This window comes from Mauremys mutica, chromosome 11 (genome assembly GCF_020497125.1).
Source record: "Mauremys mutica isolate MM-2020 ecotype Southern chromosome 11, ASM2049712v1, whole genome shotgun sequence".
Taxonomy (NCBI): domain Eukaryota; kingdom Metazoa; phylum Chordata; order Testudines; family Geoemydidae; genus Mauremys; species Mauremys mutica.
This window is the reverse complement of record NC_059082.1, coordinates 33688966-33714239: the sequence shown is the minus strand read 5'-3', so window position 1 is coordinate 33714239 and position 25274 is coordinate 33688966. Positions and strand designations below refer to the sequence as shown.

At 49.5% G+C, this 25274-nt stretch overlaps 1 protein-coding gene across 2 annotated transcripts in view; it reads left to right on the top strand.

Moving 5' to 3' along the window:
* Positions 1-10536, top strand: part of CA12 (carbonic anhydrase 12) — a 46744-nt gene extending 36208 nt beyond the window's left edge. For both annotated transcript variants that reach the window (XM_044980819.1, XM_044980818.1), the window contains 2 exons: positions 1612-1696; positions 9199-10536. In XM_044980819.1, the coding sequence (XP_044836754.1) occupies positions 1612-1696; positions 9199-9283 (170 nt within the window). In that variant the 3' untranslated portion in view covers positions 9284-10536. The remainder of the gene's footprint in view (positions 1-1611; positions 1697-9198) is intronic.
* The last annotated feature ends 14738 nt before the right edge of the window (positions 10537-25274 follow it).

Sequence of the window (25274 nt, the reverse complement as noted above, 5' to 3'; positions counted from 1 at the left end):
TTATTACCATCTAACAGGGAACATGAAGTGACTTGCCCAAAAATCACACAGAGTGTCAGTGTGAAATCCAGGAATAGAGTTTAGGTTTCCTGTCTCCCAGTCCATCCAAACAACCACATAATTTAGCTCCTGTTTGTAAGCAACATTTCCTTTAAAGACATTCCGAATATGTACCCCACAGCACATCCTGCTGTTCTCACACCAGGAATGGTCTCTGGGGTTACAGAATCCATTGTTTAGGTGTAGTGATATTTTGACAGAAAACCCATTCAGTCTTTTGTTGCAGTTAATTGACTGGGTCAATGAACCAAGCAAAGATTTCGAACAATAAAAAAAGGACCATTTATCAGCAGCAAAACCTCTCAAACAACTTTTAGGCACATTCCACCTGTTGTGGTTTTAAGTGTTCACTAACAGATGCAAAACACCTTCTCCCCCCCCCCAAACAAACAAAAACAACAACCCTGCAAGAGCACTGAACATATGCATCTTTATGCCAGTTGAGAACAGGGTGATGCAGAGCCTTTTACAACCACTTGTGCCAAGAGTAGGAACAAACTTCATTTTGGAAGGTGGAGGAGATGGTGGGGAAGTGCACAGGGATGTGTTTTTATCCAGGAAGCCACAGTAGAGCAAAACCTTATTAAGAACAGGAGTACTTGTGGCACCTTAGAGACTAACAAATTTATTTGAGCATAAGCTTTCGTGGGCTACAACCCACTTCTTCAGATGCAAGCTTATGCTCAAATAAATGTGAAAGTCTCTAAGGTGCCACGAGTACTCTTGTTCTTTTTGCAGATACAGACTAACAAGGCTGCTACTCTGAAAACTGTCAAAACCTTATTGTGCACATCCATGACTCCAACAGCAGCAGGCCTAAAGAAAAGCCTTTCTGACTTCCAGAGAGGCAAGAACAGAGGCAGCCATCTCTTGTTGAGCATAAGGGATGCAAGGTGGTATTATTGTGCTGTTTTCATGGAGTGCAGATATGCATGTCGAGTTAGTGTTTGGCCCTTTGTTGATGATGATTAAACTCACCCCAATTATTTACAAGTATCAGGTCTGCAGAATCTCAAGCTTGAGAAGGTTATCCAACACATCATCTCCAAAGTGCTTACAGACATGAACTAATGACATTTTTTAAATGTTATATTAATATCATGATTTAATCCTCCACCTCCTTTAACCTTTGTAGGAACACCTGAAAATAATATTCTCAGTTACAAAACACACTACCTGCAGCAAGGACTACATTCAGCTGTGTTCTTTGGGCATAGAAAGAGAGCAGGAATTTGTTTGGCATTCTTTCTGATTTGGGCCTGATTCTTGAATTTTGCCTGTACTGAACAGAGATGTTAACTGACAACAGGCATAAAGACCCCTGATCCTGCAAGTCCATGACTCCTGTGCCAATTCAGTGCTCCTTGGGGCTCTGGGTGAGTACAGACATATGCCTGTGTGGATCCGATTTCAGGATGGGGTCTTCAAGTTTGCATCTTTTGAGAAGTCTACCTAATAAAGGAATAAGTTTGCCATTTTACTTCCTTTAAGTAGCTTTGTGCATGAAAGAAAGAAAGAAAACAAACCTGTGCATTTTCCTCCTTTTCCCAGGTGTTGTCTTTTCAGTTGTGTTAGCCAGTGTTCTTGGAGTTATCATCATGCTTGCAGTAGCCTTTTGGCTGCTTAGGAAGAAGAGGTAAGAGATTTTTCCTGTCCCACCTTTGTTTGTTTAAACATGGTAAATATGTTGATTCTCCTCTATGATTAGTGGTCCTGAGCAGATGAAACCCATTTCATAAAAAATAGAGAATAAATATGAACTCATGCTGGTATACCGGACGGAGATGACTTTTGCCCCAATGTACCTATCCCTCTACCCTAACCCCTATAGAGGTGCTCAGTTTTTTGCCAAAATACTTCAGCGATGCTCACATTAACACACACACACACACACAAGATATGGGGTTCAGAAGTGAGGAAAAGCCTTGTGGCATGAGTCTATGAAAAGCAGACTGAAATGCTTTCTGTCCTGGACAGCTCTAGGGAGTAGAGGCTAGGGAATGAGCTCTGTTATATCCTTGGGGCAGCCAGTGTAGGAAGCAATCACTTGAGGCCAGAGAGCAGGCAGCTAACCAAAACCTCCATTTTATTTACATATATACAGAGAGCCCCTCAGCCGGTTGAAACCGGTTGAGCTAACCCATAATAATCTAACTCAGTTGCCATAGCAACAAAACCATGACAACCAAATACACAACATATTCCTCCCCCCCTAATAAGAACATCCCCTAAATAAAACACACACTAGACTAGAGAAGGAGGGTAGACTGCCTCCATTCCCGGCTAAACCCTGGGGATTATTTTGCCCCATAACCGTGGGTTCGCCCTAGCTAAAGATCCAGCCGATGAGGAGGCCTTCTGTCTCTAGGTGGATTACGGCGAACTACTGGTGTTATTGCACCCGAAAGCACTAGGGGCTCAGGGTCCGCAGCACGAACAGGTGAGGAGGTGGTGGTATCAGCTCGTGCTGGGCAAAGGGGGTATCTCAGCCGCCAGCAGTAATGGAGGAGAACAGTCAGAAACAGGTGACTCGTGATTCGATCCCTCACCAGAAGAGGTGAAGTCAGACCCCTCAACTGCAGATGGGTCCTGAGGACTGGCAATGACCTGGCAACAGCTGATCTACATGTCGCCGCCAGGTAAGATTCTCTGCAGTCCGGACTGTGTAGGAAACAGGTCCTGTTTGAGTGATGACTGTGGCCGGAACCCATTTAGCTCTGGAAGTATAATTCCGAGCCAAAACTGGCTGTCCCGGGCTAAAGGTTCGGTCTTTTGCTCTGGGTGCCCGTTCTGATGACTTGATATTGCTGCTGATGTTGCACAATTTGTCGGGGTTCAGAAGGTTTCAGCAGATCAAAGCAAGTGCGCAGCTGTCGTCCCATCATTAGAAAGGCCAGAGATGCGGTGGGTCGTAGCATGAGGTGTGTTTCTGTAGGAAAGTAAAAAGGTATCCAGACGCTTTTGAATGGAGTGTTGTCCCCTTGCTGATTTCAAAGCGTTTTTCATTGTCTGCACAAATCTTTCAGCTAATCCGTTGGTGGACGGATGATATGGTGCTGACGTGATGTGGTGTATCCCATTTGCTTTCATAAAATTTTGAAACTCCTGAGAAACGAACTGCGGTCCGTTGTCGCTCACAAGTTGTTCTGGCAGACCAAAACGACTAAAGAGTCCTCGTAGTTTTTGGATAGTACTCTCTGCAGAAGTGGACTGCATTATAGAGACTTCTGGCCATTTAGAATGGGCATCTATTGCCACCAAGAACATGCTTCCTTCAAGAGGGCCAGCAAAGTCAACGTGAATACGTTGCCACGGGTTTTCAGGCCAGTCCCATGGGTGTAGGCAGGGGTGAGCTGCAGACGGTTCGCAACGGTTCGCGCGAACCGTTTGCTAAAATTAGACGCCGGACAGCGAACCGCTTGCTAAAGTTCTCTGTCCGGCATCTAATTTTAGCAAACAGTTCGCGCGAACAGTTGAAAATTCTGCCTCCACCTCCTGCCATGAAGCTCCTCCTTGCTTCTCCTCCCCCACGGCTTCCCGCGAATCAGCTGTTCGCGCGGGAAGCCTGGGAGGGCTGAGAAGCAGGCAGGCTTCCCCGGCCCAGGAAGATGACCCTAAGGTAGGAAACGGGGGCGTGTGCCCCGGCCGGTCCCTGGCCGCGGCCCGTCCCCGTCTCCCCGGCCGCGACCCTGCCCGGCCCGCCTCCCCGACTCCCCCCAAACCCCTCCCCGGCCGGCCGCCCGGCGCCGGCCGCCCCCCCCACCCCCCCGCCCGGCGGGGCCCCCCCCTACGGTCCCCGGGTACCCCCCCCCCCGCCCCTAGTCCCCGCCCGACCCACCCTGGCCGCGTCCTCCTCCCCCCCCCCCTGTTCCCGGCCCCGCGTTCGCCGGCTGTTTCGCGGCCCCCGCCCGACCCCCCCCACCCCCCGGCCCCGTGTCCCCGCCCGACCCTCACCGGCCTCCCTGGCCGCGTTCCCACCCCCGCGTTTCCGGCCGCGGCCCTGCCCTGCCCCCCCCCCGGCCCCGGGTCCCCGCCCGACCCTCCCTGGCCGCGTCCTCCCACCCCCCCTGTTCCCGGGCCCCGCGTTCGCGGCTGTTCGCGGCCCTGCCCGGCCCCCCCCCCCCCCCGTCCCCGGGTCCCCGCCCGACCCTCCCTGGCCGCGTCCTCCCACCCCCCCTGTTCCCGGCCCCGCGTTCGCGGCTGTTCGCGGCCCTGCCCGGGGCCCCCCCCCGGGCCCCGGGGTCCCCGCCCGACCCTCACGGCCTCCCTGGCCGCGTCCCCCCCCCCCGCGGTCCCGGCCGCGACCCTGCCCGGCCACCCGCCCCCCCGGGTCCCCGCCCGACCCTCCCTGGCCGCATCCCCCCCCCGCGGCCCTGCCCGGCCCCCCCCCGGCCCCGGGTCCCCGCCCGACCCTCCCTGGCCGCGTCCCACCCCCGCGTTCCCGGCCCCGCGTTCGCGGCCCTGCCCCCCCCCGTCCCCGGGTCCCCGCCCGACCCTCACCGGCTGCGGCACGGCCCCGCGTCCCCGACCCCCCCCAACCCCTCCCCGGCCGCCCGCCTCCGGCCGCACCCCCCCCCGCCCTGCCGTGCCCCCACCTACCGGGATGCTCGGCTCTGGACACGGCCCCCCCACCTCCAGCCCGGCCTGGCCCCGTGGCTCCAGCCGCCCCTGCTGTTTTGCCAGGGGGCCGGGCTCCGGCAGCGCGTGGCGGGGGCCCCGGCTGCCCGGCTCCAGCTCTGGCCGCAGCCCTCCCTGGCTCCACCTGGCCAGCCACCTGGCTCCGGCCGCTGGGCTCCCGCCGCATTCTCCGGCCGCGCGACTCCTGTCCTGGCCCGGCCACGTCCAGGCAGCGCGGTAAGGGGGCAGGGAGGGGGTGTTGGAGAGAGGGTAGGGGAGTTTGGGGGTGGGGGGGTCAGAGGGCAGAGAACAGGGGGATTGAATGGGGGCAAGGGTCCCGGGGAGCAGTCAGGAAAGAACAGGGTTGGATGAGGTGGTGGGGGCACTCAGGGACAGAGAGAAGGGGTAGTTGTATGGGGTAGGGGTTCTGGGGGGCCATTGAGAATGAGAGGAGGGGTTGGGTGGGGCGGCAAGGGGTTAGTCAGGGGACAGGGAAGGGGGGGATGGGTCAGGGGTCCCGGGGGAGGGTGTCAAGGAACATGAGGGGTTGGATGGGGAACGACCCCCCCCCCCAGAGGGGGGGGGGAAGGAGGGAACCCGTTGTTAAAATTTTGGAGGGAGGAGGGAACCCGTTGTTAAAAATTTGGCAGCTCATCACTGGGTGTAGGGGTGCCCACTGGGGTGCATTCCTCACACCCTGACATGACATACAAGCTTTTGCCTTCTCTTCAATAGCGCTGTCCAGTCCAGGCCACCAAAAATAGCTTCGTGCAATTTCCTTCATGCGCACTATTCCACAGTGACCGGAATGTAGCTGTTCTAACATCTGTGATCTCAGTGGTGGTGGAATAATGACACGTCTCCCCCACAACAAACAACCAGATTGGACCGATAACTCCGTCCGCTTGGACATGTAGGGAACAAGGTCAGATGAGACCGGAGAGGTTTGTCGAGATGTTCCATGCATCACCAGGTCCATAACGTGGGACAATACTGGGTCAACGCGAGTTGCCTTCTTTATCTGAGTAGCAGTGATGGGTGTATTCTCTACCTGTTCAAAGTAGAAGATTTCCTTGTGGGCACTATCTTGGTGTTTGACCGGCAAAGGCAACCTTGAGAGGCCATCTGCATTGCCGTGTAGAGTGGATTTCCGATATTTGATTTCATATGTGTGTGCTGAAAGTAACAATGCCCAACGTTGCATACGACTAGCAGCTAATGGGGGAATGCCTGTGTAAGGTCCAAAAATTGATGTCAGAGGTCGATGGTCTGTGAGAAGAGTAAATTTTCGCCCAAACAGGTACTGATGAAACTTCCGAATTCCAAAAACAATTCCTAATGCCTCACGTTCGATTTGGGCGTAGTTAGTTTCTGCTTTGCTTAGAGTGCGTGAAGCAAAAGCAATAGGTCTCTCTTCTCCTGAAGGCATAATATGTGACACGACTGCTCCCACTCCATAAGGGGAGGCATCGCAGGCCAATTGCAGTGGTAAGGATGGATCAAAGTGCGTTAGAACTTCAGAATTTAGCAATGCATCCTTAGCTTTGTTAAACGCAACATCACAGGCTTCAGTCCACTTCCAGGCCTTGTTCTGCCCAAGGAGCTCATGAAGTGGTTTTAGCAGTGTGGCTAACTGTGAGATGAACTTTCCATAATAGTTCAGGAGTCCTAGAAACGAGCGCAGCTGGCTTACATTTCGAGGTGGGGGAGCCTCCACAATAGCTTTAACTTTTGCAGGGGCCTTATGAAGACCTGCAGAATCAATTATATGTCCCAAATATTCAACAGAGGGCTTGAAGAATTCACACTTGTCTTTGCGAACTCGTAGGCCATACTCTTCCAGTCTTTGTAGGGTAGCCTCTAAATTCTTTAAGTGATCCTCTTCATTTCTTCCAGTGACCAGGATATCATCCAGATAGCACTGAACTCCTGACAAGCCACACAAGATCTGGTCCATAGCCCTCTGGAACAGGGCGGGAGCAGATGTTATTCCGAAGGGTAGACGACAGTATCGATAAAGGCCCTTATGAGTCACAATAGTCAACAGCTCTTGGGACTTTTCATCGACGTGCATCTGTAAATATGCTTGACTCAGATCAATCTTACTGAACTTTTGTCCCCCAGCCAGGCCTGCGAAGAGGTCATCGATGCGGGGAAGCGGGTATTGCTCTGCACACAACACTGGGTTGACAGTGACTTTAAAATCACCGCAAATCCGGAGAGAGCCATCTTTCTTCACGATTGGAACGATAGGAGTGGCCCATGAGCTATGGGTAACTGGTATTAGGACTCCATTGGTGACCAGGCGCTCCAGGTCTGCTTCAACTTTTGGCCTGATGGCATATGGCACAGTTCGGGCTTTCAGATATTTTGGTGGACTGCCAGGTTTAATGTTCAATGTCACAGTGATTCCCTTCATACTTCCCAAATCATCTCCAAAAACAGCAGCATGTTTCCTTAGTATAGGGGTTAGACTGGTTTCTTCTTTAGTCATCCGGTGCACTTCTGCCCAGTTCAGTTGAATCTTCCCAAGCCAAGACCTACCCATTAAGGCTCTCACCACAAACAGTGGCAATTTAGCCACCTGTCCATTGAGCTCCACCTTAACATCAATAGTGCCCAGCATAGGCACAGCTTCTCCCGTATACGTCTTCAGAACAGTTTTTGTTGCCTTAAGCGGAAGATGCTGTAGCTTTTCTTTATACACAGTCTCGGAGATCAGTGAGACGGCTGCACCGGTGTCCAGTTCCATGCGTATACGTTTGCCATCCAATAACGGGGTTACCCAGTATTCATGTGAGCCCATTGCCAAAGACAAAACATGCAGTGGCACTTCCTCTTGCGATGAGGTGTCACCTTGATCATCCTGGGTCTGCTCTAGGGTATGCAGGGTTCCTCTTTTTGTCGGCCAGACCACAGGCCTCTTTTTCTTTTGTTTACAGGCACACTCAATGTGTCCCTTTTTGCCACAGTGTCGACACACCAGGTCCTTACACCAGCATTCTGATGCCTGGTGACCCGGCTTACCACAGCGGTAACATTCTTGACTCTGCACAGTTTTGTGGGTCGGTTCTTGTGACACTTTTTGCACCCTAGGGGGTGCACCGATGTATTGTGCCTCCCTTGTAGCCAGTTCCATGGAGACAGCAATATCAACAGCCTTCTGTAAGGTAAGCTGAGCCTCTGTCAGTAGGCGCTTCCGTATAGCTTCACTGTACAGGCCACACACTAACCTGTCACGCAGGGCATCATGTAACATTTCTTTAAATTCACAGTGTTCTGCTAGCTTTTTTAAAATGGCTACAAATTGTACAACTGTTTCATCTTCCTTTTGGTCTCTTTTGAGGAACCTATATCTTTCAGCAATTACCAGTGGTTTTGGGGAGAAATGAGACCCCAGGATTTCCACAATGTCACTGTAAGATTTAGTCTCAGGCTTAACAGGGTGTAGTAAGCTGCGTAGCAGAGAGTAGGTTTTAGCCCCTACAACAGTTAAGAATATTGGCACCTTCTTCGCTTCTGTAATGTCATTTGCAATACCAAAAAGCTCAAAACGCTCAGTATACACATGCCACTGCTCTGTATTCTCATCAAAAGGCTCCAGGGGCCTGGTCAGAGTAGCCATGATTTTTAGTTTCACTTTCACAGTCAGTGCAACAAGCAGCTTTTTTTTTTGTTTGTTCTTTACCTTGACTTCTACTTCCTTCTGTTACTGGAGCAGCACCGGAATCCCATCCTCGTCGCCAGTGTTATATCCTTGGGGCAGCCGGTGTAGGAAGCAATCACTTGAGGCCAGAGAGCAGGCAGCTAACCAAAACCTCCATTTTATTTACATATATACAGAGAGCCCCTCAGCCGGTTGAAACCGGTTGAGCTAACCCATAATAATCTAACTCAGTTGCCATAGCAACAAAACCATGACAACCAAATACACAACAAGCTCCTCCTTTCTCCTCCAACTCTGCATTCTAACTGGAGCAGACAACTGGCTTGATGATGTGCTCTCTCCCAGCATTTGCCATCTCTCACCTCCCTCTATTTGTTCTTTCCCTGATCCCATTTCTGTTGCTTAAAATTTACCTGCTTTTAGCTGTTCTCTGAATCTACTGCTGTGCATATGCAGTTGGAAAGGAAGTCAGACTAGAAGAGAGTGGAGTTTTATAATAAATCCCTACCACAGGAATGGTTATGTCAATTAAGGAACGGAGTCCTATATGAGATATATGCTGAGAGCACTTGGCTTTTATATCAATCAGCCTGGGTTAGTTCTGGAGGAGAGACCAAGGTTGCTTACTTCCCCTTTGCCTACTCAAAGTTTTTCCTTGTAATGAACACTAGCTTTGTATGGTGCATAAACTGTGATCCCTACATATTTTTAAGTACTGGCCCCAGTGAGTGGTGCAAAGTGCACTAGTACTGAAAGAATCACTCCATACCCTGAAAAATTATGTGTTTTAAATAGTCATTGATGCTTTTCTGTCATTGCTATTTCACTTTGCTAATATAATTATTTTGTTATAGTTGCAAAAAGGAACGAGAAGACAACAGAAGAGTCATCTACAAGCCAGCCTTTGACAAAGAGGATGACAACACCTCTAAAGTATGAATTCCTACTCTGCTACAGCAGTCTCTTTTCATTCATTGCATCAAGAGAAGTTTGCCTTGGGCAACATGTTTCTTGTCTCCAGCCAGTTATAAGCCTTGGATGCACCTTTAAAACAAAGCAGCCAGAACACCCTGTGGTAGTCCTTGCCTACCTGAACCAAACCAGTTTTCTCCTAAGCATGAAAAGCAGTCAGAGAACTTTTTAGTTTTTGTGTCAAATATGACAAAATGTCACTGACATGAAGAAAGGTCCAAAAACTACACACCTGTTAAAGTTTGTCCTAAATTACCTGGAGCAAGCAATCTAATCAAATGCTTGTCTAGTTGCACAAGAGCTTAGAGAGATGTAATCAGCCAGTATTCTGGCTGGACTTGAGAGCCATTTTCATAGAATCTTAGAAATGCAGGGCTGGAAGGTACCTTGAGAAATTCATGTTGGCCCTTTTAAATTTATTAATTAATCATAAACTTGAGCTTTACGGGCTGTTCATGCCACATATTTCCCACAAAACATTGAAGTCTAAAGACATTCATTAATCCGTTATCACTACTGTATGGGGGTGTCTATATCCACTTCCCTGCAAAAAATTAGAATTGGGTGCTTCTCCAACAGTGGGATCTTTAGTATAAACCAGGTCTCCTATACCTGCTAGTGTAGATCACCCAGTAGCATGGTTTAGAAGATAGTTGCTAATTGCAGTGGACAGTCTTCTATACTAGCACAGCCATTGGTGGAGCTGCAACAGAGGGAAATATTAGGGGGAAGAGGCTAGCATAGATATAACCAGAGCCTTTTGCTCAGTCAGTGGGGTTTGAACCTAGAACCTCCAGTGTTAGACATTTATGTTTCTCTACTACTTGAGCTAAAGACTCCTAAGCTAGTTGCTGTATAAGACTCATTACCTGTTATGTGTGCCAATTGCTAAAGGGTGAAGAAAACGATACCGTCCTTGTGTGACTTCCATAGGTACAACCTAAACCCTTCCTCACATTTTATTGTGCTAATTTTATTTAAAATTTGTGCCTGAATGATGGGGGGATAATGCAATTACTACTTTTAATCAGTCTGCTTTCCATTATAATCATGAAGCTGATTCTTTTGATTGTATGAAATGAGCATTGACTAATACTGAGCATGTATTATGAGATTGCATAGTAGATGGTTTTGATGAATTAGTTGTCTGAATTTAGTAATTTAATTATTAGAAGAGAAAATGTATTTAATTAGAATTATCGTCTCAGATCTCATAAAATGAGTACACTTAAAGTTTTCACTGGCTCCAGCATTATTTCCATTATGCATCTTCAAAAGTGTTTAGCATGGATTAACTCTGCTTCCATTGAAGACAATGGGAGATTTATCATTGACTTCAGTGGGAACAAAATCAAGCTAATCTCAATCTCCATATATAGGGAATCCCTCTGGAACCTGTATTACTGAAACTTTAGGTGTGACACTAGCGTAACATCTCAGCAATTTGAAAGGCTCACTCATGACTTGCCAGACAGGAACTCAGTCATAGTAGAGATGGGCCTGAAACACAATCCCAGATCTGAACACCAATGAACATTGGGGAAGTTCTGATCAGACCTTTGCAGTTTGGATTTCCCTTCTGAGTAGCTCAAGCATACACTACTGTTGGCACATAGTACTGAAGAATTAGCACTGGGAAGGAGGACAGTTATTAATATCATAATTATCAAGAATATGATATGTCTGAACTTTCAAATTGAGCACACTGATAGAAGTTATGCAGTTAATAGTCTGACTGGTATCATCATCCTTCCCCTTTTCCTTATTAATTATTTATATATGTCTTGTCAAGCTAGAGTGTAAGCTCCTGGGACCAGGAATTTTGTCTGTATAGCACCTAGGAAACCCTAACTGGAACCCAACGCTCTATTGGAATATAAATTTTGTGGGCTCAGAGGTTCAGGAAACTTTCATGAGATGCAGAAAGAAAGGTACGAAGGGAAGGGGGTTAAATTGAAGCCATAAAACTTTCTGCAAAGTCTAATTTTAAAACCGATTGTGACTATTCTTCTTATTAATCACTCTAATAAACTTCATGATGCAACAGACCAGAATGCCACAATGAATGGAGTTAGACCTGGAACCACTTTGTCCAATACACTGTCCTCCCGGAATTCTTTTGTGTTCATCAGGATGTGCTCTTTTAATGGTTAATTTCAAAGATCAGAGTTTGCTTTTTGATCTGCTTAATCACCACCTTTTTCCATCTGCCAAAGGGACAACTAATTTCTGACAAAACCTTGCTTTGAGTGGCTCTATCTTGTCATAACAGGTGGCAGTCACACTCCTGTATGGAAGATGTTAATATCAATGTGATCAGTATTATCACTTATGTATTATGCTCTTCTGGCAAGCCCAGTAAACATAAGAAAGGCTGTACCGGGTCAGACCAAAGATCCATCTAGCCCAGTATCTGTCTACCGACAGTGGCCAATGCCAGGTGCCCCAGAGGGAGTGAACCTAACAGGCAATGATCAAGTGATCTCTCTCCTGCCATCCATCTCCATCCTCTGACGAACAGAGGCTAGGGACACCATTCTTACCCATCCTGGCTAATAGCCATTTATGGACTTAGCCACCATGAATTTATCCAGACCCCTTTTAAACATCGTTATATTCCTAGCCTTCACAACCTCCTCAGGTAAGGAGTTCCACAAGTTGACTGTGCGCTGCATGAAGAAGAACTTCCTTTTATTTGTTTTAAACCTGCTGCCTATTAATTTCATTTGGTGACCCCTAGTTCTTGTATTATGGGAATAAGTAAATAACTTTTCCTTATCCACTTTCTCAACATCACTCATGATTTTATATACCTCTATCATGTCCCCCCTTAGTCTTCTCTTTTCCAAGCTGAAGAGTCCTAGCCTCTTTAATCTTTCCTCATATGGGATCCGTTCCAAACCCCTAATCATTTTAGTTGCCCTTTTCTGAACCTTTTCTAGTGCTAGAATATCTTTTTTGAGGTGAGGAGACCACATCTGTAAACAGTATTCGAGATGTGGGCGTACCATGGATTTATATAAGGGCAATAATATATACTCAGTCTTATTCTCTATCCCCTTTTTAATGATTCCTAACATCCTGTTTGCTTTTTTGACCGCCTCTGCACACTGCGTGGACATCTTCAGAGAACTATCCACGATGACGCCAAGATCTTTTTCCTGACTCATTGTAGCTAAATTAGCCCCCATCATGTTGTATGTATAGTTGGGGTTATTTTTTCCAATGTGCATTACTTTACATTTATCCACATTAAATTTCATTTGCCATTTTGTTGCCCAATCACTTAGTTTTGTGAGATCTTTTTGAAGTTCTTCACAATCTGCTTTGGTCTTAACTATCTTGAGTAGTTTAGTATCATCTGCAAACTTTGCCACCTCACTGTTTACCCCTTTCTCCAGATCATTTATGATCTATTTGCATACTTAGGCACCTAAATACCTTTGAAAATCTGGCCCCAGGTCCTACAAGTTTTTAGCAGAGTAGATCTCATCCTTTCCCACTTAGTTTTTCATCACAAATTGAAAGTTGAAAGAAAACAAGTTTTCTTGCTTTTTCAGCTCCCAATTGGTTTCTCAACTTTGAAAGAACTAATGCAAATGAAGAAAATATTGTCTGTACACCTGCTAGCTAAACTGAAGCCAAAAGTAATTAAGGCAAATGCTTTTCTGCAGAACAGAAACTGAAATGCTTACATTTGGAAAAATGTAAGTACTACCATTTATTCCATTGTACAGACTGAAAAAAGAGAGTTACCTTTTCCATAACTGGTGTTCTTCAAGATGTGTTGCTCATGTCTATTCCACAATAGGTGTGAGTGCTCGCCACGTGCACCGGTGCCAGAAGTTTTTCCCCTAACAGTACCCATATGGGAGTGCCCCCAGCGATCCCTAGAGTGGAGCCTCCACGGTGCGCTCCCCCCACCCACTGTTCCTTCTTGCCAGACAACTCCGACAGAGGGGAAGGAGGGCAGGATGTGGAATAGACATGAGCAACACATCTCGAAGATCACCAGTTACAGAAAAGGTAACTGTCTTTTCTTCTTCGAGTGATTGCTCATGTGTATTCCACAATAGGCGATTCCAAGCTATATCTGTTGGAGATGGGTAGGAGTTCACGAACTCTCGGGATGGAGCACAACCCTGCCGAACCTGGCGTCTTCTCTGGTTTGGGAGATGATCGCATAATGCGAGGTGAACGTGTGAACTGAAGACCATGTGGCAGCCCTGCAAATGTCCTGAATGGGGACATGGGCTAAAAAGAGAGCCGATGAGGCCTGTGCCCTAGTCAAGTGTGCTCTCACAATCAATGGCAGGCCCTGGGCTCTAAGGTGAAGGAAGTAGTCCAAAATGAGCTGGATTGGGGCAGCCCCAGGGGAAATGCCTCATTCAACCGCCCACCAGGAAAACGAAGACCTCTTCGCCAAGTAGGCTCAGCGCGTGGAGGGTCGCCTGCTTTCCAAGAGGACGCGCAGAACCCTGTCCGAGCACGTCCTTTCCTCCTGGCCTAACCATTTAGCAGCCACGCTGTGAGGTGGAATGCCACTAGGTTGGAGTGGAGGAGGCAGCCCTGGTCCTGGGAGAGCAGGTCTGGGTGGGACGGTCACGGCCATGGCGGGGCGACCGCCAGGCTCATGGGGGTCCCATACCAATGCTGCCTGGGCCATGCCGGGGCAATCAGGAGGATCTGGGCCCTGTCCATCTTTACCTTTTCCAGGACCTTGCCAATCAGAGGGAACAGGGGGAAGGCATAGAGAAACTGGCCTGACCAGGATAGGAGAAAGGCATCCGAGATAGTGCCCCCCCAGTCCCTCCCCCGTTGCAGAACCGGGGATAGCGATGGTTCTGTCGAGTAGTGAACAGGTCCACCTGGGGAGATCCCCACTCTTGGAAAGTCTGTGCACCACCTCTGGGTGAAGAGACCACTCGTACTGAGAGGAGAAGTCCCTGCTCAAGCGATCCACCTGTGAGTTCTGGGCGCCCAGTAGGTGGTAGGCCTGTAAGCAAATGTCATGGGCTATACAAGCAGCAAAGAATCCTGTGGCACCTTATAGACTAACAGATGTTTTTGCAGCATGAGCTTTCGTGGGTGAATACCCACTTCTTCGGATGCAAGTGGACTTGCATCCGAAGAAGTGGGTATTCACCCACGAAAGCTCATGCTGCAAAAACGTCTGTTAGTCTATAAGGTGCCACAGGATTCTTTGCTGCTTCTACAGAACCAGACTAACACGGCTACCCCTCTGATACTTGACATAATGGGCTATACAGAAGTCCCACAGCTTGAGGGCTTCCAGGCAGAGGGCAGAGGATCAGGCCCTGCCTTGCCTGTTGATGTAAAACATCAATGCTGCGTTGTCCTTGAGAACCCAGGCCACCCTGCCCTCCAGGTGCAAGCGGAAGGCCACGCATGCCAGCCGGAATTCCCTGAGCTCCTTGACATTTATGTGGAGGGGCAGGTCCTGTGCAGACCACAGACCTTGGGTCTTAACGTCTCCCTCATGGGCTCCCCACCCCAGGTCCGATGCGTCGGACACCAGTTCCGTTGACGGGGGCCTGCTTCTGAACAGGACCCCACGAAGCATGTTTCCCGGGGAGGACCACCATTGTAGGGAGGCGATCACCGGCTCGGGCACAGTGAGGACCTTGTCCATCCTGTCTCTGGCCTGGGAGAACACCAAGGCCAACCAGAGTTGGAGGGGCCTCATCCTGAGTCTGGCATGGTGAACCACATATCTGCACGCCAACATGTGACCCAAGAGCTGGAGACACGCTCTGGCTGTTGTCACTGGAAACCTTGTGACTGTGCCGATGAGCCCTTTCAGGGTCTCAAACCTGTCCGGTGGGAGGGAGGCTCTGGCCGATGTGGCGTCCAGGACTGATAAACTCTATGTGCTGTACCAGGACTAATGTGGACTTGGTGTCATTCACCAACAGGCCCAGAGTGGCGCACGTCGACTGAAGGAGCACCACGTGATTCCACACCTGCAACCGGGAGCTGCCTTTGACCAGCCAGTCGTCCAGATAGGAGAAGAACTGGACCCCACGGCGCCTGAGGTAGACCACCACCACAGACATACACTTTGTAAATACCCTGGGGTCAGTGGACAGGCCAAACAGGAAGACCGTAAATTGGTAGTGTTCCTGTCCAACCGTGAAACCAAGGAAGCGCCTGTGCCCCTCAAATATATGGATGTGGAAGTACACATCCTGTAGATTGAGGGCGGCGTACCAGTCCACAGGATCCAGGGAGGGAACGATGGAGGCCAGGGAGACCATGGAGAACTTGAGCTTCACCATGTACTGGTTCAGGCCTCAGCCCCCCTTTGGCCTTTAGGATCAGGAAATAGTGGGAGTAATACCCCTTGCGTTTGAACTCCACTGGCACCACTTCCACCGCTCCTAGGCCAAGGAGCTGCCCCACCTCCTGCTTGAGCAGGGCCTCATGAGAGGGGTCCCCCAGTAAGGACAGGGGTGGAGGGTGGTTGGGCGGGGTAGAGGTAAATTGGAGGGTGTAGCCTCGGGAGATGGTGCTGAGGACCCATCAGTCTGAGGGCAGCTGTTACCATTCCAGGAGAAAAGCACACAACCAGCTGGAGAAGGGAAGCTTTACTGTGAGTGGATCCCTGATGTGAATTGGTAGGTCGCCCCAGGGCGTCCCGTCAAAACTGCCATTTCCCTGCTTGTTTGCCTTTGGATGACCCAGGCTGGAGGCAGACTGAGACTGCCTCTGTGGGCGTTTCTTATAGTCCCACAACTTTTTATAAGGGAGCTCGTTTTTAGCGTGGGTGGCCTGGGTGGGAGCCTGCTGTGGATTAAATTTAGGTCTAGCCAGAGCTGGAACATGGAGGCCAAGAGTCTTTAGAGTAGTGCAGGAATCTTTCAGGCCATGCAGTTTTATGTCCGTCTGTTCCGCAAATAGAGCCTTGCCATCAAACAGGAGGTCCTGCAAGGAGCTCTGTGCCTCACTGGACAGCCCAGACAGCAGGAGCCATGACACCCTTCTCATGGACACCGTGGAGGCCATGGACCGCGCGGCCATGTCCGTTGCATCCAATGCTGCCTGCAGGGTCACCCTGGCAGTTGCTGTACCCTCCTCCACCAGAGCTTTGAACTCCTGCCTGTCACACTCCTGGAGGGAGTCCTTGAACTTCCTGGTGGGCTTTAGAGTCCTCCTGAGGGACGGAGGGAGGTGGTGTCATAATCGCATCATCAGGGGAGGGCGAGGAGGTGGGCACGGTACTTTGCGTGTCCACCGGCATTGGAGGATCCACCAGCTTGTCGCACTCCAGGCATGGTGCCGATGATCCACGTCCCAACCACTCCTTCCTCAGAGGCCAGGAGAGGGAGGCCAATGGCCATTCCAAGGCTCCAGCCACTGAGCGAGTCCCCACCGGGGCTGCGTCGGGGGCCATGGTGCCCACTGGTACCACTGTGCCGGTCATGGGGCCCGGTGCCACAGGCTGTTCGGCCTGACTGGCCTGACCCATCTATGGATGACTACAAAGGGAGGTTGGGCTGACGTACGACCTGCCACTATCCCTGGACCAGGAGGAGCAGCGGCGCCTCCAGTGGTGCCGACCATGAGACCGTGATCACAATGTCAAAGAACAGTACCGCCGGTAGCAGCTGCTCTGAGATTGGCTCCAGCAGGCAGATCTGTGATGGTGAGGCGCTGGCGATCAACGCCCAGGGCTGTGGAAGCAGTGCCGTACCGGGGTACGGAGCAAGACAACGTTTGTATTGCGACTGGCTACGATAGCCCCTCTTAGACGAGGGCCTTCAGCAGCATCTGCCTCGGTCCCATCGGTGTCCGCTCCTTGAGGTGGAGCGGTGCTTGGAGTCTCTGTCAGCTGGACAACCTGGTGGGGATCGACAGCGACCTGCATGGACTATGCTTGGGACGGTCGCTGAGCAGCAGTGTCAGGAACAGTCCCTTGACCATGACTGGTACCGAGCTGGAGGCAACTGCACAGATCCCAGCAGTGGCTTGTCTCTGGACTGCAGGGCCAACATTGGTGGTGCTCCTGGTACCGGCATGGACATAACGTCCCGGGCCCCCGGCGTGGAGGGCATCCGGACATCTGGGGAAGTCTGCTACGAATGAGCCGGGCTACTCCGCTCAACCTGAGTAGGAGGCCTAGAGGCCGATGGGGACGAGGACTTGCCCAACATGGGTCTAGCCTCTCCCCCAGTCTTGCTCCGGTGCCACGGCGGCGAAGGCCCCTTCTTAGCCTTTTTGGCATGCCCCACTCCGGGGTTGCTGGGGCACTCCCCTACAGGTACTGCTAGGGGAAAAACTTCCGACATCGGCGCACGCGGTGAGCACACACACCTATTGTGGAATACTGGATGAAAGGAGTGTGGAACAAATCCAGACAGGTCAATATTTGGTGCATGGGCATTTCATAAGAGGTTATGATGATCAATTCTCTCATGCAGCACTATGCTAGAAATCTAAAACCAGAGAGCTGCTGTATTTTACCACCAAAGCAGTTCTCTGACACCAAAAAAGGAGCAAATGTAAGAGTTAAAATAGAATGGAAACCTTACAGATAGTGGCCAATATAGAACCAGATTAACACATGTATTGCATGTATCAATAATTAAATATTTGGTGATATGCATATGAATATTAAAATTATGAATAAAACTTTTCCTTTTAAGAATGAGCAGACAGTAGAAGGTAATTTTAAGTATAAAATGGAGCAGGAGGAAACTTACTCCATAGTACTTCTCGCACATGGCTTCTGATGGCACAATGAATTAGATATTGAGTAAGTGATGTAGACACGCTATCATGGCAATATCACCTGGAGACAACAAGTGCATTAATCCACCATCAAGATGATAAAGAGGGAAATCCATAACTGTTTGTTCTTGACTCTACAGTGGCATCCTATGCATGTTACTTGAATTACAGTGAATACACTGACTTAGTATGTGGAACACAGATTTCCTCCTGTGTACACTTTATAATTCATTTTCTTAAGTACACAGTTCCAAAGAAGGCCATGTAGCTAGTCAAGTTCTAGCCAATATACCTATCCTTTGATGCCCACACAAGTTGGAAATATCATTTAGAGCACTCCCCTTCACCCTCCCCCCCAAGCTCCTTTTATAAAACACCATTTAAATCCTATTTGGCTCTTTGGAATCTTGATCAGTCTCAGAATTTGTACTAATTTATACAAATACATGTCTCAATACTTACACAAATGTTGCTACTAGCAAAATAAGGGAGGTGACATTTAAATATGTGATATGATGTGCTGCAGCAAATGACCTCTGAATGTACCAAATTAAGTCTATTACTGGTGTAGGCACTTCTACTAATTCATTCATTTTCAAATATTAAACTTCATTAACCACACAGACAGAAACTGGATGATTTCTAGTGCAAACACAGGTTGAGAAATTCTACTGAAGGTCATCTACATGCAGTTGATCCTGGATGAATTATAAACTGTTTGAAAAAGTTTCTTAGTTCTCCAACTCACTTTATACAACTGACATTTAAAAACAAAAACACAAAATTCAATTCAAACTCCAGTGCCTCCTTCACTTCCCTGAATTACGGAAGTATTTATGGCCCTTGATAGCAAATGACAGTGATGCTTAATTATAGATTTGGCTCCAAGTCTTCCAAAGCCTTAAGCAAAACAACTTGTGTGGTCTACCAAGCTCACACCCTGCCTCACAGCTTTCCTTCCCATACTTCCATCTGTCTCAAGCCAACCTCCCCCTTCACCCTTGCTGAGCCACCAAAATCACCAGTAAAATCCTAAAATGGACCAAGAAACCAGGTTGTGCCCCCAAAGTACAATTTTCTACCTGAAAGTATAACAGAGAGGGCAATTAAATATTTGAGCATATGCTGGGGTGAGCCCACTAGTGCTAGCCAGACAGGACTGTGGCTAGGGAATTTAGAATGAGGAGCTACTAAACCAGGTCCCCTGAGACTGCTGCTAATTAATTATTACAGTTTAGCTAACAAACATGACTTCAACCACTTGGTAAGATAGGCTAATATCCCAGAATCTTCACTAGCAACCACCTAGTGTTTAAAATATTCTCTGGTGTCTCAAACGCTAATGAAATCATGTAAGTCTCAGCATTAACACTGCTGTATTGTTATGGGTGGATCTGAAAAAAATCTCTGCTGACAACTGAGTCTAAGGCCTGGTGTACACTAGGACTTTAATTCGAATTTAGCAGCGTTAATTCGAACTAACCGCTCAACCGTGCACACCAGGAAGCCATTTAATTCGAACTAGAGGGCTCTTTCGTTCGAATTTGGTACTCCACCCCAGCAGGTGGAGTAACGCTAAATTCGACACGGCTAGCTCGAATTAGGCTTGGTGTGGATGCTAATCGAACTTAGTAGCTCCGGGAGCTATCCCACACTGCACCACTCTGTTGACGCTCTGGACAGCAGTCCGAGCTTGGATTCTCTGCCCAGCCACACAGGAAATGACCCGGGAAAATTTGAATTCATTTTCCTGTCTGGGCACTTTGAATCTGACGTCCTGGCTGGACATCGGGGCGAGCTCCGCAGCACCTGCAACGATGCAGAGCTCTCCAGCAGAGGAGTCCGGGCAATCCAAGAATAGAAAGAGGTCCCCAGCATGGACTGACCGGGAAGTCAAGGATCTGATCGCTGTGTGGGGCGAGGAGTCTGTGCTCTTGGAGCTGCGCTCCAACAAGCGTAATGCAAAGACCTTCGAGAAGGTCTCCCAAGCCATGACGCAGAAAGGATACAGCCGGGATGCAATGCAGTGCCGCGTGAAAGTCAAGGACCTGAGGCAAGGCTATCAAAAAGTCAGAGCGGCAAACGGACGCTCCGGAGCACAGCCCCAGACATGCCGCTTCTACGAGGCACTGCATGCCATTCTCGGTGGGTCTGCCACCACTGTCCCACCAGTGACCGTGGACTCAGTGGATGGCATAGTGAACCAGGACAGTTCCTACTCGATGTTCGCCGATGGGGAAGACGAGGAAGGGTCCGTGGAGGAAGGCGCAGGCGACAGCGAACACAATGCCGCTTTCCCTGACAGCCAGGATCTCTTCCTCACCCTCACAGAGATCCCCTACCAACCCTCCCCGGCCGTTAACCCGGACTCAGAGTCAGGGGAAGGATCAGGCGGTAAGTCGTATAAACAAGAAAACATTTATTTGTATGAAAACATGTATACAAAAAATATAAATTCTATATATAAATACTATATCTAAAAGTTTTTAACGGGAAACTATACGAACAGTAGGTCCACACAGATTGGGATGGAACAATAGTCCTCCATGGACAATTCCACAAATGCATCATAAAGTTCCTCAAATACCCTCCGCAGGAGGTTTCTAGGAAGAGGTGCCTTATTTGGTCCTCCGGTGAAGCACACTCTTCCACGCCACGACATCCGTAGATACAGGGGAACCATCGCCTCAACCAGCATGGCCGCGTAGGGTCCCGGTCGGTGAAGTGCTTCCCTTAACATCCTGTCTTTCTGTACTTGAGAGACCCGCCTCAGGGTAATCTCGTTCATGAAGTGCTGCATCTAATTAGGGCAATTAGCGAATAGTTACTGTTCTTAATGGTTTACTTATACTTTGCATAACAAAGCCCCTCGCTTAGCAGCCACGTGCTGTAGGCCACAGAGGAAAAGCATACATTGATCTTTCCCCTGCAGTGTCGGGAGTGGCTGGAAAAGGGTCATAGTATCTGATTTCCAGACAGCTATCCGTTAACTGATAAGCATAATCTACTGTAAGGCTTACCAGGACTGTCTGCTAGACGGATTCAGCTATCTCTCCCGACTTCTCCACTCTCCTGTGCAATGCCGCAGCCAATCAGAGCGTAGCCCAAAATGTCGTGCTTGTCTTGAGACCACGTGAGACTTGTTGCCCGGTACGGTCTTGTTCATAGAAATTGACTAGACGGTGTTCACTGTCCGCAAAAATGTATCTGTTCAAGGAAATCACTAACTTTCCCCATCACACAGCTTCGGCTCTTTCCCGGACTGCCCCGGCATCCCCCTCGCAGAGACTGGCAATGATTAGACGGCGAAAGAAAAAGACTAGGGACGAGATGTTCGCTGAACTGATGTCCTGCTCCCGAGCAGAGGCTGCAGAGCAGAAACACTGGAGGGAGACCCTATGTGAGCAGCATCGCACACTCATGGAACGTGAGGATAGGTGGCGGCAGGAAGACCAGCAGACCACCCAAACGCTGCTTGGTCTCATGAAGGAACAAACGGACACGCTTCGTCGCCTTGTTGATGTCCTGCAGGACCGCAGGCTGGAGGACAGGGCCCCCCTGCAGTGTCTCTGCAATCGCCCTCCCCCGCCAAGAAGTCCTGGCCCCCCCTCACCCAAAAGTACAAGACGGAGGGGCGGTAGGGGCCGTGAGAACTGTCACTGAACCAGAACAGAGCGACCGTGTACCACGCACTTCTCACGTTAGAAATTTGTAGAAGTGCTTCCCTTATAGGCTCAGCCAGTCCCAAATCCAAGTTTCATCCCCCCACTGTTTATTAGATTAAGAAAAGATGTTTGCTGTTAATCACTGTTTCGGTCATGTCTTTCCTGTCAGAGGATTTTTCGGTGTATGGGGTGGACAGGGGTTTCATACTTGCACGGTATAGCCTACAGTACCAGGGTACAGACTTGGGGAAAGGATCAACTGCAGGGCACACACACACTGCAGTCAGTAGACACCAGGGTCATTCTGTGTTGTGTATGCTGCCCCTGGTCATTCCGTAATGTGTATGCTTGTCCAGGGTCCTAGCGCCTGCCACGCCATTAATGTAAAGGCAGGCTGGCCTTTCCATGCACTTCCAACGGATCAACGAGCCTATCCGCTGCCCTGAGCCCCAACAAGAGCCCTCATCCACGGACAGATACTCACCCTTCTCCCACACCCATCACCCCTTCCTACGCACAAACCCGCAGCCCACTGCCGTCATCCAAACCCCTATGCAAAGAAGGCACCACTCGCCCCTTCCTGCAAACCCTCCCCTTCATGCAGAACCACTTTCAGCCGTCCCCCACCCCAGAGACCTATGTAGGAGCAGGAGGATGTCAGTCCTCTATGGAGGAAGCGGTCTGTACGTCAGTGCACACCGTGCCCAGCACAGTATGCGTCCATGTTTCAACACCAGAACAGAAATGCAAAGTAAAACAAAGATTTATTAATAATGAGTGTAACAATTACTTTGCTTTAAAACGTGCTTTGGAAGTGGGGGAAACTTGGAGAATGCGGGCATGTAGCCGCAGATCGAAATCGACACAAACAGACAGAGGCCCAGGGTCAGTTTCTCTTGAAAGCAAGTGGAGAGTCATAGGTTACCCTGATCTCCGAGGAAACTTGCTTTCAAAGCCTCCCGGATACACAGCGCTTCCCGCTGGGATATTCTCTCGGCACGGGTGTCTGGCTGAGCGTAAACTGCAGCCAGGCGATTTGCCTCAACCTCCCATCCGGACAAAAAGGCCTCGCCCTTGCTCTCACACAGATTGTGCAGCACACAGCAAGCAGCAATAACTACGGGGATATTCTTTTCGCTGATGTCCGAGCGAGTGAGTAAGCTCCGCCATCTCCCCTTGAGACGTCCGAAAGCACACTCCACCACCATTCTGCACTTGCTCAGCCGGTAGTTGAAGAGTTCCTTCTCTCTGTCCAGGGCGCCTGTATAGGGCTTCATGAGCCAGGGCATTAGCGGGTAGGCTGGGTCCCCGAGGATCACTGTAGGCACCTGCACATCCCCAACCGTTATTTTGTGGTCCGGGAAGAAAGTACCTGCCTGGAGGAGTCTAAAGAGACCAGAGCTCCTGAACACACGCGCGTCATGAACCTTGCCCGCCCACCCGACGTTGATGTTGGTAAAACGTCCCCTATGGTCCACCAGTCCTTGCAGCACCATGGAAAAGTAGCCCTTTCGGTTAATGTACTCGCTGGCCTGGTGGGCTGGTGCCAGGATAGGGATGTGAGTCCCATCTATAGCCCCACCGCAGTTTGGGAATCCCATCGCGGCGAAGCCGTCTATGATGTCCTGGACGTTTCCCAGGTTCACTACCTTTGAGAGTAGTTGCTCAACGATTGCGTGGGCTACTTGAATCACAGCAACCCCCACGGTAGATTTGCCCACGCCAAAGTGGTTCGCTACTGACCGGTAGCTGTCTGGCGTGGCAAGTTTCCAGAGGGCTATGGCCACTCGCTTCTGCACAGTCAGGGCTGCTCGCATCCGGGTGTCCTGGCGCTTCAGGGCAGGGGCCAGCAAGTCACAGAGTTCAAGGAAAGTGCCCTTACGCATCCTGAAGTTTCGCAGCCACTGTGATTCGTCCCAGACCTGCAGCACTATGCGGTCCCACCAGTCCGTGCTTGTTTCCCGGGCCCAGAATCGCCGTTCCACACCATGAACTTGACCCATTGCCACCATGATCTCCACGGCGCGGCGTACCCTGCTTTGTGAGAGGCCTGCACCACTCTCCTCACCGCGCTGCCGGAGCCTCCTCGCCCGATTTCTCATCAGCTGGCTGTGGAAGAGGTGGACGATAAGGTGCGAGGAGTTGACAACGGCCATAAGTGCAGCGATGATCGCAGCGGGCTCCATGCTCGCAGTGCTGTGGCGTCCGCGCTGTAACTGACCAGAGAAGGGCGCGATCAGATTTCCCGCCGGCGCTTTCAGTGAGGGAGGGCTGTTGTGAGTGACGGTTCAATGATGACAGTTACCCAAAACCACCCTCGACACATTTTTTCACCCAGCAGGCATTGCGAGCTCTACCCAGCATTCCAATGGGCAGCGGGGACTGCGGGAACTGTGGGATAGCTTCCCACAGTGCACCGCTTCCAAAGTCGACGCTGGCCCCGTGAATGTGGACTCAGAAGTTCGAATTTGTGTATTTAGTATGGATACACAAATTCGAATTCATAAGGTCGAATCCACAAATTCGACTTAAGTAGATTCGAAATAGTCCTGTAGTGTAGACAAGGCCTAAGTAATTACATTAAAAATCTCTATCAGCTGTTTGTCCTATTCTTGGAAGATACAGGCAGTGTGTCCTGTGAACAGGGCATTATACTAAGAATCCGAGACCTGCATTCTATTCTTGTCTCTACCACAAACTCATTGTATGATCCTGGGATGATCACAGCACCTCTGTGCCACAGTTTGCCCATCTATACAAAAGAGAATTATAATGACCTTCCTTTGTAGACCACTAAGATCTACAAAGAAGGAAGTATCAGAGGGGTAGCCGTGTTAGTCTGGTTCTGTAGAAGCAGCAAAGAATCCTGTGGCACCTTATAGACTAACAGACGTTTTGAAAGCTCATGCTGCAAAACGTCTGTTAGTCTATAAGGTGCCACAGGATTCTTTGCTGCTTCTAAAGAAGGAAGTGTTATGTAAAAGCTACATTAAAAACTGTCAACTCAAAGGCACAAAGAATACAGGTTTTCCACATTAGTTTCAAGAAACAAAATATATCTAAAAATTAGGTTAAAACCACAGAAGTTGCATCACAGTTATATATATTTTAAGTACTACCAAATTTATCAAAATACTTCAGTAAATCCTGTACCCGCCAGGGCAGAAGGGCAACAATATTTATATAGTGCTTCTATGGGTGAGATCCACAAAAGAGACTTGGGTATTGCAACACTGATCTTCACAATGCCTAACTTTAAGGTGCCAAGAAATTCACAGGAACGCACTGCAATCCACAAAGCCCTCTGGGTTAGGTGCCTACATTCCCTATACAATAAACGGGAAGAGCCAGGTGCCAAAGAATGTGATCCACAAAAACCAGCATGCTAGGCAGGGAGCTGCTTAAGCTAGCTAATCATTTGAAAGTTTTTATCCACAGTGGAACAGTCATTGAGCCAAAGAGAGAGAGACTGACTCTGAAGTCCAGAGGCTAAGGCACCCACCTGGGAAATGACGGACCCCAGGTCCAGTCCCTCTGCTCCA